This window comes from Trachemys scripta, chromosome 20 (assembly GCF_013100865.1).
Source record: "Trachemys scripta elegans isolate TJP31775 chromosome 20, CAS_Tse_1.0, whole genome shotgun sequence".
Lineage (NCBI taxonomy): Eukaryota > Metazoa > Chordata > Testudines > Emydidae > Trachemys > Trachemys scripta.
In genome coordinates, this window is record NC_048317.1 from 8,331,025 (window position 1) to 8,348,110 (window position 17,086).

The 17,086-nt window shown below is 43.5% G+C and overlaps 1 protein-coding gene across 1 annotated transcript in view; it reads right to left on the bottom strand.

The window, feature by feature from the left end:
- The window catches only part of MYOM3 (myomesin 3), a 52,721-nt gene extending 36,029 nt beyond the window's left edge, over positions 1-16,692 (bottom strand). The window contains exons 1-7 of the mRNA XM_034754259.1: positions 16,614-16,692; positions 13,576-13,708; positions 12,266-12,340; positions 10,209-10,368; positions 8,730-8,887; positions 5,450-5,545; positions 4,628-4,716 (exon numbers count right to left, since the gene is read on the bottom strand). Of these exons, the coding sequence (XP_034610150.1) occupies positions 4,628-4,716; positions 5,450-5,545; positions 8,730-8,887; positions 10,209-10,368; positions 12,266-12,340; positions 13,576-13,682 (685 nt within the window). The 5' untranslated portion in view covers positions 13,683-13,708; positions 16,614-16,692. The remainder of the gene's footprint in view (positions 1-4,627; positions 4,717-5,449; positions 5,546-8,729; positions 8,888-10,208; positions 10,369-12,265; positions 12,341-13,575; positions 13,709-16,613) is intronic.
- Between the last annotated feature and the right edge of the window lie 394 nt (positions 16,693-17,086).

Genomic DNA, 17,086 nt, shown 5'->3' on the forward strand with positions numbered 1-17,086 from the left:
TACTAAGTGGTGCTAGGACAGCTGTCTCATCCAAGGAGGTTTTCTATAATAGATTCATAGATTCCAAGGACAGAAGAGACCATTGTGATCAGCTAGTCTGATCTCCTGTATAACACAGGCCACAGAACTCCTCCAAAATAATTCCTAGCACAGATCTTTTAGAAAAACATCCAATCCTGATTTAAAAATGGTCAGTGACAGAGAATCCCCCACAACCCTTGGTAAATTGTTCCAATAGTTAATTACCCTCACTGTTAAAAGTTTACACCTTATTTCCAATCTGAATTTGTCTAGCTTCAACTTCCAGCCATTGGATTGTGCTATATCTTTCTCTGCTAGACCGAAGAGCCCATTATTAAATATTTGTTCCCCATGTAGGTACTTATAGACTGTGATCAAGTCACCCATGAACCTTCTCTTTGTTAAGTTAAATAGATTGAGCTCCTTCAATCTATCACTACAAGGCAGGTTTTCTAATCCTTTAATTATTCTCATGACTCTTCTCTGAACCTTCTCCACATTTTCTGACTGTTGTTTAACATCCTCTTGAGATACTAGTGGAATGGAAAGAGGGATAGAATTTTGATGTATTGAAAATTGTGTTACAATTATAAGCTATCACTTTAATTCTCATGGGTTTCCCTGGTCCTGCTTGCAGGTTCAGGGGCTCTGTAGGGAAGTGTGCAATCTGAGTTTTTCAGCAGTCAGTCTGCAAAGAACCAGCCTAGAGGAAGGTGGGATGAGTTGTGCCTCAATCTCTGGAGCAGTCTTCTTTCTCTCTGCTTGTTTTTGGTTCTTGCGCGTTAGTATTATGGATTTTAAGAAATAAAGTTGTGTTAAATTGCAACCTTTTAGAAAGAGCATTTTATGTTTTTATCTGTTTTTTTCTGTTTGTATGCCGTGAACATAACAAGAATCATTTGCCTTGTTCTGTTGTCACACCTGTTCTGTTTCCACAAGCCGGGTTTGAAAAGAGTGACTGGGAGGGGGAATGAGAGTTGGGGGTACTTTGTGACCTTTCTCATGCATGTTATTCAGACCACCCTACTTCTGCTTCTCTCCTTTGGAAGCAGTGGTAAGTGTATTTTCCAGTGCTGTGTGCTGCTTGTTTTCATGTCACTTCATCTATCAGCACCCAGTCAGTTTCATTCCCCTGGCAGAATTTATAGCCAATTCAGGGTGGTAAATCAAGCCAGTTGGAATGTATCCAATCACTCACGGAAGGATCTTGTTTCTGCTGTCTTTTCCCAGGATCTACTCATAGTTTTAAGCTCCTGATTTTTAGAGATATATGGCCTGATTTTCCAAGGCATAGACACACTAAAGTCAGTGGGATCTGTGGCTACTCTCACCATCTCTGAAAACCAGGCTAACACAGTAGGTTATATAAATACTGCAGTGTGGAATTCCTTCACCATGACAGCCTAACTTTCACTCACACGTTTCCTGCCTGGACTGTCCAATAAATTGTTCTTTATTGCTTTCTTAGCTGCAAATAAATGCCACCATCCAATAGACAGTACACACTGAAGCCCATGTGGTTCCATTGCTTAGCTTTTGGGAGTTCACCTTTGCTCTGTTTGGATGGTGCAACGTACAAGAGTTCTTGGCAGAAAATCGTGCTGTTACGTGTGCTTTTGATTTGCATCTCAGTTTGATTTTGACCCCCGGGGAGGGGATGAGAGAATAAACAACATGTGACAGATGGTAGCCACATTGCTTAATGGAAAGGGCTTAGTTACTACAGGGATGAGCCTGCTATAAGAACCTAAAAGTATAGAATAGTTGTACACCCCAGAGCTTTTTATATACTTCCTGCATTAGGATAAGAATTATCCAGGCTGGTCAGCCATGCAAACTAGGGGCTGCCATTGTTGTTATAAGTAGAGTTGGGTGAATAACAAATTTTTCAGTTTGCTGGTAATTAAAATAAAAATAGTTTTGGATCTACAATATTTATCAAATTTTTCTGCAAATCAAAAAGTCGAAAAAAATTCATTTCACGTTGAACAAAATGTTTCATTTCGGATCCAAGCATTTTAAAAAAGGTTTTGATGGTTTGAATAAAAGTCAAGGAAATCGTGAAACAAAAAGTAATTTTGCACCAAAATATGGAAATGTTTGGATTATTTTAGGGGGTTTTATCACCAAATCAATTTGGTGAAATTGACACAAATTTGCAAAACATTTTGGTGTTGCCATATCTGCTTTTTTTGCCCCCCCCCCCAAGCTTTCTGCATAAAATTTTGCCCAGTTCTAATTATAAGTGAATATCTGTCCCCAACTGGAGTGTGTACGTGCATGTATGTATGTGCGTGCATGCTGAATTCTGACTCACGTAGGGCACTATTTAACAACGGATTTTAAAGATAACATAAACAAAACATGACCCTTAAAATTCTCTGGGCACATTCTGCTCTTGTGAAAGCTGAGTCTACAAAGGAGATCCAGATTTTATCAATGCACAACATACAAAGAAAAGGAATGGTGATAACATGGCCCAGTGTGGAGCAGAGAATTTTTTGAAGCATTAACAATAAATGAATCATATATACTTTTAAAAGATCCAGCTGTCTGAGTAATCGACCAAACTGGCTTTTGCATCTCACATTGCCACAGAAGCTCATCTCTCTCATACCAATAAGACCTTTGAAGCAGTCAGTTCACCTCCTATTCCAGAATGGTATCGCTTCCCATCTCAGTTATTCTATTGCTCATGTCAGTCTCACTGAGTATGTTTAGCTGTCTATAGTTCTGTAGGTCTATTCCAGTCCAGGTTTTTATGACAGGATTGTTTTATATATAGATTAGAAATGTCAAGGTCTAAACAATGACCCCATGAGATGCCATTGCATATTCCCTAGAGCTTGGCATAATCTCCCTTTGTAAGTACCAGCACTTTATTTCCAGTTGTTTCCCCATACGTCTGGCTTTAGCTTGGGCAGAATCTTGCTATATATTTGTCTTGCTATAAAGGAATTCATAAAAAGGGTCCATGCAGCTTATCTTGGGATCACAACAGATACAGAGAGGAGAGCCCTGAACGCTCTCCTGTTGGGTTACACTCTGCAATGAGAACAGTGTGATCTGTGGAGCTCTGCCCGGAGAGAGATCTTCTGGGAAACACAGCGCTCTGAAACTGACATTCAGAAAAAACAACTAGATCCTCTCCAGACCTGCTGCACTTCGAACTACAGGTAGTATCACTGCAGAAGGGGTCAGGGTCCAGACACAGCACACCTTCACCGCATCAGTGTTAGTCCACTGCAGGGCGAAGAGGGAAGACAGTTCTGGGCTGTGTCCAGAAAGGGTCTGAAAGATTTTGGCTGAGTCCAGAGGGGCCACAAGGGACTGAGGCAGAGTAGCCATTTTTGAGGTGTATCTGGGCAGACCCTGAGGGAAAGGGCCTGACAGGCTCTGACAGTAAGGGTATGAGGGAGAGATTCGGCCTGAGTCCAGTGGCCTGACTGGAAAGCCAGTTGCATAGTGACCGCTGGTGTAGGAAGCACTGATTCTCTGTTGTAATCTCCAGGGTATTGCACTAAGCTGCTACAAAACAGCATTTCAGCAAATTAAACATGGGCACCCAGAGAAGCGTGGCAGTGGCCCTAGGCTGGATCTGGCCAACAAAAAGTCCCTATGGCCCAGACTGACAGCAGTAGTCTAAAGGGCTGGGGGATGAGAATGGGACCCTAACTGAGAACAGGCAGGAACGCTGGGCTTCCACCCGAAGGCTATTGCAGAGGCAAAGGGGGAAAGAATGGTGACAGTCAGACCTAGGCTAAGCTAGATCCTTGGGTTATAAATACTGGGTTTCATTGTAACTTGAGCCCAGCCGTTTTGATTTCTGTTTGTTTAAACAGAACACACTCTTTTTAACTCAACTCCTGACAACAGCAAACACTAGGAGAAGAGCTCTTTCAGGGAAGGGCTATTGCTGTTAGATCATACAAGCTGACCAGACCATTTGCATGAAACTGCACTAGATAAAGTTCCATGCCTCTAACCAAAGTGATCTCACTCCCTGCTTTGAATAAGAGAGAAAATAAAACCATGAAGAAAAACAATCTGTAGGTAGAGTGTTATAATAAAGAAAAAGTGCGTATGGAAATAAGCTGCTAGCAACTCTGCTTTGGACATGTTACGACTTAGACTAGGCAGGGATAGGTTAGAGGAAATTCAAATGATTATGAGCTAAGGTTCAGAACCTCAAAGGTATTTTGATTTCAGTGGAAGGTAGGAGACCTAAATATCTTTGAGGCTCTGGGCCTAAAATTTTGTGAATAGGAAAAGTTAATCCGATATGGATTTTCTTTCTTAGATTTGTGGTTAGTTTACCAACAACCTTTCTGACGGGTTGGCTATTTGTCTTCGTAATGACAATTGAAATTGCTTTATGGACAGTTTACCATGGAAAAACATATTGATTGATGCTTTTTAAATATATATTTTAAATCCAATTGTTCTCCCCTCCTACCTCCCCTCACCATCACTAAGGCTTAGCTAGACAACCCACTGCATACCCCTTGTTCATGTGTATGTGGTTAATACAGTAATTTCTTTTAATGAAAATAAATAGAAAAATCCATAAAAAAATGTTTAAAGGGAAACGGAATTCTCAACTTACTCTGGACAAGCACCGTAGCAAATGAATAGGCCTCACCATAGGGATTTTTAACTTCGACACTGTATTCAGCAGAGTCTTCCAAGGAGCATCTGGAAGAAATGGTTGTTTTTTTCTTTTAAGTTTCAGTCTTTGATGCTCCTGCTCGAGGGTTAACTCTGAGTGGTGCATGTCAATATGGGTTAAGCCCAGAATGGGTTAATTCGTTAAGACCAGAATTAAAAGAGAAGGCTTGTTTTTCGCCAAGATTTTTTGGGGGTGCAGGAGTGGGGCATTATTGAAGTCAAATATATTGTTCTTTTGCTATACAAGGAATTATGCACATAAGGTGAGATTCTCAGCATAAGGGCCTATGCATCACATTAATTCCACTGAAGATCTGGCCTAATATATATTACACATATATCTTGCAGGCTTTTTGTTTCTGTAGAAAGGTATCAGTCCATCCAGATTTGTACGGTGCCCTAAGCACACTTAATGCCAAAATGATGAGGTATCCCTAATCTAGTGTAGGGAACAAAGTAGAGTAATGAGGATCTGCAATAGATCATAGAGATTTTGCATCTACCTCCATTTATACAGGTTCAAACAAAATAAAATAATATTTAAAGCCCAGTGAGCTATTAGAAGTGTTGGGTCAACCTCACAATGGGCAGAGATTCAATCCAGGTAAGCTCCTAGAGCAAGGCAGTAGAGAATCAGACTCCCAGTGCATTTCCAGTCCTCCTCCAGCCCTCTTTGTTCTGCAGAACTGGCCTGGGAATCTCAGCAGACCAGGCCTTGCTGCCAATGAAGAAGGAGCTAAGCAGAAGGTCTGTACATTACCTATTGATGTCTAGTGTGAGCATGCCAAACTTGTTCTGGATCCTGTATTTCCCTGCTGGAGCCAGTCGGGGATCAATACGGACTCCATTTTTATACCTAGTTGAATATAAAAGTGACACACTGTTCAAGAGGGATGTTCTAGTCTAGACGAGAATTAATGGGTATATTTAACAGCTTGTTTTCAAAGTAACACCACCAGCCACACATAGAGGCAGATTCTTCCATGGAACACAGAAGAACAGGGGAGTGGACAGCTGGTCACTGCTCCCTTGTTCTCTGCCCCAGCACAAGTTAGAGCAGTCTTGGGGCTGCTCTACCTTGTTCCACCTGGCTATGGTTGCCCAGGGACCATATGCCAGCTGTGAATGCCAGAGTGCATCACTCTCCAACCACTCCTCCTGCCTGCCACTTCCTACCTCATATATACCCCCCCTGCTCTGAGGGTTGCAGGGAGGGAGGTATAAGAGCTGGCTTTTTTGGCTCTGACTACTGTGGACATCTGGCTCTCTTTGCCCTGCTGGAAAGGTGCAAAAGAACCAGAGTGGGGGAAGTTAATCTGCCCCCAAAGTCCATCTGAAACTTTGACAGAGGAGGAGATTTTCCCCTAGTAAAGTCATTTGAAATTAACTTTTGACTATTTCAAGCATTTTCATTTGAGGACAGTCAATTTGACCATCATACTGAGCGAGAACCGTGGTGCACAATGTGTGAAATGTTATTCGTGGCCTCCTTGTTGTTTCTGCCCGGCTGTTGTTAACAGTAAGTTCCGCAGACAATCCCAAGAGATCTTGACGACATTTTCCATCCTTTGAGTTTGTAACTAAGCAAAGCTCAGTAAACAGAAAAGAGTCACTTCATATTTCTCAAATTTTAGGGGTCAGGGCAGTTTAATCCCAAGGCACGTATGGTATCCTAACGGTTAGTCCAGCCCTGATGGTGCGTGTCCAATGTCTCTGCACCTGTCTAGTGCATTGGAAAAATAGTCTTGTCGGCTCTAAGATGCTGGCCAATGACCAAGATTCATGAGCACAAGCTGGAGATGGGGGGCTTTAGCACAATGGCCACTCTCCAAAGCTAAGTTCTTTATTGGTACATAGGCTACACTGCTCTGACAGCTGAGATAACTCTGGAGGGAGTGAATCAAAGAGGTCACATCCTGAAAAAGTTTGTATAGAACAGTCTTGAATAGCAAATTTAAAGCCTGTTCATAAACCTCCTTGAAACTTTTAACGGGCTAGAGGAATTGAGGCATGTCAGCTTCAGAGTCCGTTCCACCAGTGTACATTTCTTCTAGTTTAGTTTGCCTATTTGTGTAACTAGTAGCTGTAGATGTGCATTGTAAGCTCTTTGGGGCAGGGACTTGTTCTGTACTTGTACACCAGCACACTGGGGCTCCTAGGTGCTACAACAATACAAATAAATAATAAAATAACATTGCCTCATTTAGGCATCTCTGGAGCGCTCAGTCCTACACTCTGCATTGGATACAAGGATTTGCTACAGTTTATGGGAAGACTATGATGTAAACTAAAAACGCCGTCTCCTTTGAGTAGCAGCCTATTTGCAGAATTTTCCCGTTCTCGCCCCTCTACCAACCCCCCCCCCCACCCCTCTGATTCTGTGACGATGTCAAAATAAAAGCAAGGATGATGTCCTGACAGGAGGGAAGATTAGAAACAACAGCTCTTAAACTTGAACATACCAGGAGCTTCTTGAAATGGCCTGTGTCATCCTTTGCTACAGATGGGTAAATAAATAAATAATCCCTGATCAGAGGCAACAGAAGCACGTCTGTTTTCATGTCTATACAGCAACACCACCTCTGCTTGGAAGAAACATGACTCTTATCATTGCTTACTCTGGAACAGCTGATTTTCTGCCACCATCACACAGCTTTTTTGCTACATGGACTGTATATATCTGGGCTAAGTCAACAACTAATTTGTCCCACCAGGATAAGATATTTGCTAATGGGCATGAGCCACAGAGTTTTGGATCCAGATTCATACTTCCCAGAGTTTGAGGGTATTGATCTCTGAGGTTTTGGGCTGGTTTAATCTCTGCCAAAGAGCCCAGACTTTTGAGATGTAGCCTGGCCACTATCAAACTTGTTAGAGAGAGAGAGAGCTGGCAGCCACAGCTGGAGCCCTCACCCCCAGCTACACCCCTGTCCCAGCCCAGAACCCTCTCCTGCACCCCAAACCCCTCATCTCCAGCCCCACTCCAGAGCCCGTACCCGCAGCTTGAGCCCTCACCATTACTCCGCCTCATACCCCAACCCCCTGCCCCAGCCCGGTAAAAATGAGCACGTTAGCGAGGGTGGGGGAGAGCGAGTGATGGAGGGAGGTGGATGGAGTGGGTGGGGGCGTAGCCTCGGGGAAAGGGCGGGGCAGGGCACTGGTGTTCGGTTTTGTGCAAATAGAAAGTTGGCAACCCTAGGTGGGGCCTGTCAATATCCCCAGCCATAAAACAAAATAACCTGGAATAGTTCTGCTCACGGCTATAGCTTCTAACAATTTCACAAGCCTCCAGGCTATCCGATCCTACAGCCAATAACCTATTCTCCACTGAATTAAAGGAGGCTAATAACGTATGTGCAAAAAACCCAGGCAGCTGAACTAGTCCCACTATACATGTGGGGCGTACTTGCAATGAATGAACTAAATATAAGAATACGGGTCTGTCTGGAGTCTAGTTTACCCAGAATAAAACTTCCACTGAATTGTCAATATATTTTCCCCCTGCAATTTGTTGAGTGAATCTGGAGCTGGAGAGAGCAGCCAGTTTGATAGTCCTGGAGGGTTTGGTCTTCTGCTTATGCACAGAATTGATACAGAAACAGGGCAAGTTCTCTATGCCCCATGTCACCGATGTGTGAGTCAGCCCTGCCTCAGACAGCTCGTTGGGACAAAAACCACAACCGTTCTCTCTCTCCAGGGCCCATTGGATCCTGGGCTTCTCTGTCGAGACTGCCAATCAGAGGGCTGGTTTCTATTGACTGCGTCGATGTTTTCAGACCTGGACACCTTGTTCAGTGGGAGCCATTCATTTCACAGAGTCACCAGACGGTAACAACTCCCAGCCAATTGGGGAGGGGATTTGAAGCACCAACCCAGAAGGGAAAGTATTTTCTGTATTTTCCGAACACCGTGCTTCCCTCCCACCTCTTTTTAGAGCTTTCTAACAAGACCCAGCTGCTGCACTCCTGTTTGCCCCTCAAAGTGCATACATGCTTTGTAACCACAAGGTCAGACCCGATCATCGCTCCCAACTCACGCACCAGGTGACCTGTGGCGGAGGGGAAGCCAGAATGGTACATGTAAGCTTCACCCCCATTCTTTCCCAGACTGCATGAACTCTGAGTGGGATCCAGATCAAGGGGGGCCGGCTTGAAAGCAGCTCGATGTACTCCTTCTCCCGGCGGGCCTTCTCTAGAGCCTAGGGCAAGGATTGAATGGACAAGGACAACAGGATTACGTTCTAACGATGCAGGTTCTTTTGCAGAAGAGGCACGTGTAATGGCAACAGCCTTCTCCCATTTCAAAACAGCAGGCTGCTCCCACCCAGCAGAGGTCTTGGCTCTGAAGTTGATTGGAGTGGTTGTCAAAACAGAGCTGCACACCACTTTCATAGCTTCACGCGGGTGAAGGTTTCCAACCCTAACACTGGTGGCAGATGCCTTCTGTTAACAAGCTGAGAGCACACTGTCCCAGAACAGACACTTTCTTGAAGGGGCATGCAACTTCTGAAAGCCTTTCTCCTGGCTGGATTTAGTGAGAGTAAAGAATTAAGGGCCGGATCCTCAGCTGGAATAACTCAGCATTACTCTGTTCATTTCAAAGGAGCAGCCGAGGATCTTGCCCTGACTCTCTACTGGGAATCACAGCAGGAGGAGAGAAACCTCAAAGCTGGCTTTTGGGCAGCTACTTAGCCCCTTAATGTTAGAGAACAGTGGGGCTCTGTTAACTCCAAAGACAGCATCACTTGTGGAAATGACAAGGAAATACAAGGCTACATTTTTCACTCCATTACCCACACAGCGTTCGCTCTGCTGGAGTGCCAGGCATGGACGTGGTGGCTCTCTGAATGGTGCTGGCCTCAGCTACCTTTATAATATTTTAACCTGGGTGGAACAAAAAGTAGATAGTTTCTGGGGTAGATTTTGAATCACTCATCGTTTGTAAGAAAATGGCCAGAAATTCCCCCTCTTAGGACCATGAGGTTGCGAGACTGGATCATACCCGGGGTCCATCTAGCCCAGTGTCCTGTCTCGAACAGTGGCCAGCCCTGGCTGCTTCATAGGAAGGTGCAGGAGCCCCTTCACGACAGATGTTGGTAATCTGTCTCTACATTCAGGTTATGTCTACACTACAAATTACTTCGGTATAACTTACATCACTCAGGGCTGTGAATAATCCACACCTCTGAGCGATGTAGTTATACCGACCTAAGCGCTGGTGTAGACAATGCTATGTCAGAGGGAGAACTTTTCCCGCTAACTTAGCTACTGCCTCTCATGGAGGGAGGAGTTATTAAGCCAAAGGGAGAGCTCTCTCCTGAGCGTCTTCACCAGAAACACGGCAGCTGCACTGCTGTAAATGCTGTGGTGTCGACATAAGCTAGGTCTCATCCTGATCTCCAGGAGTTATAGATCGGCTTAAACCCTGAAGCAAGAGGTTTAAAATCCCTTCCACATAATGTTTGCTAGCATTAACTGTTATAACTCTGGATATTCTTGCAATCCCTTTGCAACTCTGACCTTCTTGCGAAAGGCCTTCCGATCAGCCTTCACGCGCAGGAGCCTGCAGTTCCTAATGACCGCCTTCTCCAGCTTTTCCATTTCATTCCCAAACCGAACTCTCTTCTGACCCCGCTTCTCCAGCTCTATGATGGTAGCTTCTCTCCTCAGCTTGGATTCCCTGCAACAGCCAATGTTAATAAAACAGCCACAACTGGTGAAGTCCTTTGGGGGTTTTCATTGCACACACACCGGGCTAAGTCTATGCAGGTCTATAAGGAAGGACAGACCAGCACCCACTCAGCAGTGGGCACAGATGGGATATTGCTACCGTGAACACTAGAAACCAGACAATGCTGCCACGATGGGTTGTTGTGCACCATGGCACTAGGAGGGTGAGGGTTAGGAGTCATGTGTAGTGTCCTATAGAAATTCCCTGTTGTGGTCTCTGAAGCTGTGGTTCTCTCTGGCTCTCTCCTTCCCAGACTAACTATGCTGCCCAGTCGCCTCTAAGTCCTGGCCTGGAGCAGCCAGCAGTAGGAGCGGCTGCTAATTTCACTACAGAGTGGGCTCAGGAGTAAGGGCACAGTTAGCCTCAAATCCAATATGTATTTATTCTGCCACCTGCAGCAACACATTTCCATTAGCAATGAGCATTTTGTGCTTGAAGACAGCAAGCACCGCAGCCGGGAGCAAAGTGGGTCCAGAATGTTCCGACAGAACAGATTTCCTCCAGAAAATGCTGAGTCAGTGAAATCAAAAGGTTTCATGGGAACATCCTGACGGTGTCGAATTTTCAGCGCGCAATTATTGAAACATTTTGTTTCGAGAAGGCTGAAACATTTAATTTAGACATTATCATTTGGACTATTCGTATTGTGACATATTGACTGAGCAGAAATGGTAAAGTTCAAACCAAACATTTTTACCCTATAGCAACAAAACATGTCAGAATATTTCGTTTTGTGAAAAAATCCAAAATTTTGACCTTTTGTCCCGATTTGGGCTGCAACACGGGACAGAAATTGTGTTTTTCAGCTAGCTGTGCCCTGGGGGTGCACTGAGCTTGCCTATTGCATGGTACTTTGCCTAGTAATGACACAGATTCCCTTCCATTGGCTGGATCTGGCAGTGTATATACTGATGCTTCACATCTTCAGAACCCTTTGCAAACATCTGCTGATTAACCCTCGCCACCTCTTGGGTGACTAGTAACTATTAACCCTATTATAGAATGTGGAAACTGAGGCACAAAGCAGCTGAGTAACTTCCCCAAGGCTACATAGAAAACAAGTTGAATTCTGGTCTTGAGTCAAGTAGACCAAGCAGCTGCTCTGGCTCCGTCCTGCAGCCCTCGCTCTTCTGACTTTCTGGTATGTTGCTAGGATTTGTCCCATAGTGTTTCCTTTCCAGTGAGAGCTTTGGAGATAAAGAGCCTTTCTCAAACTTATTTTTACTTGCCAGGATGGAAAAATGAATGGGGTGTATAGAGAAACATGAATGCACGAGAATTTAGGAACCTGAGGCTAGGTCCTGCACCCAGTGGAAGTCACTGAGAGTTTTGCCATTAATCTCACTGAGAGAAGGAATGGCTGCAGGTCTCTTAAAAATTCACCCAGGCATTATGAAAGATGCACGATGCATTCCTTGACTCTATGGGTCCATCTCATAGCACTCTGCACGTCCCAACAAGGATCTCCAAATGCTTTTGCATGCATGCATTGATTAATTAGACCTCACATCTCCCCTGGGAGACAGAAGAGGATTGTTATCATCAGTTTCGGGTTGGGAAACAGAGGCAGGGAGAAGTGAAGTGAAGTTGTCTGAGGTCATGCAGTCACTTACAGAGCTGGGGATAGAACCAAATAGCATTGCTCCCAGGCTCTTTCTCTAACTACAAGATACTATACCATATACACAAATTGCCTTGCCTGAGTAAATCTATGGTAGTAACATTACAAGGTCTATTATTGGTTCAAATTAAGAATTATTGTAAATCTGTGCATCTTCTAGGTACATGTGTTCTAAATCTAGCCCACTCTATACAACCATAGTAGCAATATTCATGTCATACCTACCATGATATTTCTGAGGTCAAGGCGAGGGCAGCTGCTATGGATAATTCTGAAACGGTGAAAGTCTCTTCTTCCTCACTTCAGGTAGCAGACACAGAAAAAGAATTCAGATCATGTTGAATAAACTCATAAAGAAAATGATCCCTGGAACTATAAGTGTCCAGCAGCAAGGGTCACATTTCCAAAAGTGCCTGACTTAGGAAACTAAGTCCCATTTTTAAAAGTGACTTAGGTGCCTAAATACCTTTGAGGATCTGGGTCTTAGAAGCCTCATTGGAAGTCAATGAGAATTAGGCTCCTAGGCACCTAAGTCACTTAGACACTTTTGGAAATGTTACCCAGGTATACTTTGCTTGCCCCATTAGACCATCCAACCATAGTCATTTTATGGAAATCACTTTCAGCCATGTCCAATCTGGGCTGGATTTACAGCAGTGAATGAGAAGAGAAAGGGCCCTGGGCCCAGCTACTCATAGGTGTTTAGGCCCTTAGCTCCCACTCATTTCAGGGGGAGTTGGGCACTTCAATACCTTTGAGAATCTGGGCCCCCATTCCACCAAACTCAAAGAACAAGAGAGTGGAAGACCATGCTCTAGAGTGAGTATATTGAGCTATAATTTGAACACTGAAGATCTATTTCAATAGCCTCAAAAAGAAAGGCCAACAAAGGTATTTGCAATCATTTCCCTTATAGTTTCTCCTTGGACATTTAAAACTGAAATCTGGGCCTTTATGGCCTTTTCCCTTATTGTAGGCGCAAAGGCATATTATTGTCGGCTCTTGCACATGGGTGAGGCTGTGCAGACACTAATTTCATATTATAGAGCCACTACTGAGGGCTGGGCTGCACACACGAGTTTATTATTGTAGAGTTGCCTCTTTGGGCCGTTGTCCACACATGGCTTATAATTATAGGGATGGTTGACGAGATCTGGGACCAACAGATGGACTTGTTATTGTAGGGTTGCTCTTAACATCAGCTATTCTTCCCATAGAGATTCATCTACTTACTTACTTCATCTACCACTCTTCGATGGGTTGGGATGCAGTGTTCATAGATTGGCACACACAGCACTTTAGGGCAGGCAGTAAAGAATCAGTTGCTTATGTGAAACCACAGGTCAGGTTAGGCAACACAGAATGTAGCTGGATGTGTTGTATGAATAAGTAAACAAGACATCCTCCTTATTTCACTTATTGATAACTCCTTGACTCACCACTAGTCCCTTGACTTGCCTAGGCCTGGTTGATTCACTTGGACCTGACTCACTTCATCATAAACTCTTTGACTCATCACTAGCCCCTTGACTCACCTGGATCTGAACTTTGCCTTTCTTGTGGTAGAGGTCATTTGCAAGCTGCGTTGTCTCTCTTCCTTTTGCTCCTCCTCGCTGCGGTGAAACAGAGTCCGAGTTTCCATGCTGAGTGCTCACAGAGGGATCTTACCTGCCAAAACAGAGTCAAATACACCTTGAGCCCTCCTTCCAAATGGGCAATCTCTGACAGTCCAGGATAACCCTTCATTTGCACATACAAATAAGCACCTGTTGACCTCAATGACACCAGTCTCAGATCTTTAAGACAGCTACTTATTTTTGGTTCCTAAGCATCCATTTGCTTGTAAATGAGGGATTCCCATTTTAAAAACTGGGGCCCAGCATCTGCCTTAAAAACAAAGCAGTGAAAAAAATATTTCTAAAAGATATTCTCTAGCTCAAACAGAAGTGCTGGGCTTGATGCAGAAGTTACTGAGTGAGTCTCTGGCCTGTGTTATGCAAGGGATCAAAACAGCCTTTTCTGATCTTAACATCTATGAACAATTTTGGTTCCACATCAGTTAAATCAGTTCTTGGTGAAAAATGAAAATCAAAGAGCAGAGGGTCCCTCAAGAGCCTTTAAAAGTAATTGGAGTCAGGAGAAGAACAATAAATAGCTAAAATCCCGTCACTACGTTGATTGTTCACTAAGGCCCAATTAAATCAGGGGGAGTCTTTCCATTGGCTTCCATGGGCATGGGATCAAGCTCCAAAATACCATTCAGACACTACAAGGAGGAGCCTGGTATAAAACCTAGATGAGCCAGATAGGGTAGATGAGGTAGGTTAAATTAAACGAAAATAGGTTTGGTAGACAATCTTAAAACATTGAGGTCAATGTTAGAAAGTCAGCAGAGTTTTGGACTGGAATCCATATGGACTAAACCGAAATCTTTTTAAATCCGAGGGCACCTTAAAATGTGCTTTTATCTTAATTTAAAAAACCCTTTTCATATTCATTAACTGTTCTCTGAGACTCACAGTCAGGTGGCGAGTGATGTAAGATGACCGGAATGTTGAGACACCAGTCAGGCCATCTGATTGGCCAAGTGGTGTCACCCTTTTACACTGAGGCTGAGAAGGGTTGGTGCTCCTGCTAGGGCCATCTCAGGAAAAGGTCATGGCATTGTAAACTCCTCACAGCTAGTTTCAGGAGGCTTTTTAAACAGCAGGAGGCTAGAAGGAGTGGGGAGGAAAGACAGGTGAGTATGGAATGGTAGAAGAGAAGAAAGTAAAACCTGGCCACCTCCCCTTCTCCAAATCCATCCTGAACCAGCACTGTTGTTTTGTAGCCTTGATCTCTCTGGTAATCCCTCCTATGGGGCGAGATATACCATGAGATCTGTTACTGCAGTGCTGGTGCACAAACCAGCTATATGGAAGAGACACATTTGTGTTGCTGGGAGTCCAAAGATAACTCTCCCTTTATTCTGTTGGGCAAAGCCTGGGAGCTCATTTAGTCCCCCTATTTCCCTGAAGATGATTACAGAAGATCTGAGAGAGTGCAGCAATCAAAGGGTTAAGTTTTGTTTAAAAAAAAAATCTCATCACTCAATAAGCCACAGGATTTTCACTAAAGCAGCTGAAGAATCCTCTCTTGTTTGTTCTCTTTGCTAGAGGTGGAAATATGGGGGGCGAAAAATGTGGCTACTGGCTCTGGTCCATTTCCTCCCATCGGCTGCCTAAAATGCTAAGCTATCCCTGCAGCCCCTCCTCCGGGACGGTGCAGTGAGCTGTTTTTAAGTACTGAATAAATGCCTGGGGATTAAATGGAACCAACTTTTAAAAGGGTATCCCTCCCTAGCCCACCCCACCTACAGCCTTTCCAGAAACTCACTGCATGAAAGCAAACAAAAGTCCTCCAGAGTGGCCCTGATGTGACTAATACATGAAAGCAAAATCAGTCTGGGTCACATACAAATTACAGGATTCAATGAATGGGTAGGAAAAGTCTTTGGTTATAAAAGATTTGGGGTAGATTTTTCAAACGTGCTTAAGTGGATCTAGGAGCCGAAGTCCTATTTTCCAAAATGACTTTGACCTGTAGACACCTGAATCGGAATGATTTTCAATGAGGCTTAGGATCCTAAGTGACTTTTGAAAATAAGATTTTGGTACTTTGGAAAATATTACCCTTGTTAATAATATTCCTTGAAAACCCATGCAGTTAAACCTGTCACTGGCTCATTTCAATGGAAGGAATTTTCCCCTAGCTATTTTAGTTTGGCTTTTAGTTTATTGCATTCTAAAACCATTATTCAGCCAGGAAGATACAGTTTTTACTATAATTATGTTGCATTAGTCTAATTCTTTTAATAAGCTGTTTAAATGTTAATATAAGTAACCTGCTTAAAAATACCCAAGATGAAAACTTAATTGTTATAGTGAACTCAAAATATCCCAACATGCAAAGGAAACTATAGAATTATCATATCCCGGTTCCATCAGTAGAACACAGTTTTAGAAGAGTCTTCCCTGGACAGCAAAGGAAATATAAGGAAATATAAAGGAAATATAAGGAAAAGAAAATAAGACCAACCTAATTTTTCAGAAAAATGCTTCTATGCTCTTTAAAATATGCTCTGAACTATATTTCAGCTGAAAAATAACTAGCAGGCATCAGATATGTGTTTCCATGGTCTACACATAAACATTGTTTCATGTTTGCTTTTATTTTAGTTTAGTTTTTTTCTTCGATCGTTTTGAACTAACGTTCAGTGCACTGCAACCTAAGGTCTGCTATAGAGACACAGAGCTTTGGTCTGTTAAAACATGATGTCAGCTGTGTTGCAGCCGACTGCTTTCCAGTCCAAAATGTAATGATCTATTTAGAAAAAACTACAACGGAATGGATTCTTGCTGGAAAAACAGTCTCACAAGGAAAAGACTGGTGGGGGGGAAACGTAGCAACTCTTTCAGGCAAGAGACACTCAAGAAGCATGAATTATCAACATGTGCAAGTGCAATGAACGCTTGCAATAGCTGATACCGCTATAAAAGTCTTATAAGTCTTGTATAAACTGTAGCCTACTTACAGATAAGTCAGATTCACCCAGAGAAGCACCAGAGAGAGTGGCTGTCCTCAAGAAAGATAAAGGACAAAGGACCGTTTCCTTTTCCCTGCTGATGACATTAAGAATGACTGTTCCCAAAAGAATGTGCCCTATGGGTAAGTGCCCACCCTGGAGTCTTAAATATAGCATCGTGCCATAGCATTGCAATGACAATGGGGGAAACTATCCATGGTTTACAATGTTTGAACAGGTCGCTGCACTGGCAGCTACTTGCAAAACCTTTTCTAGTCAGGCAAATTAATGCTGTTGTTAAAACGGTACAAGGGGGGGCAGATGCTGCCAGATCTAAGGGCATGGGAGCATAGCATTACCCATTGCAGATTTACATTGAGCAGAATTTCACAAAGCCTCTGAAATGAATTGAGAACACTTTAATCTCCCCTCCGGGATCCCCCATGTGTTAGTGGACAGCTGCTGAATAACAGAGTGAAACT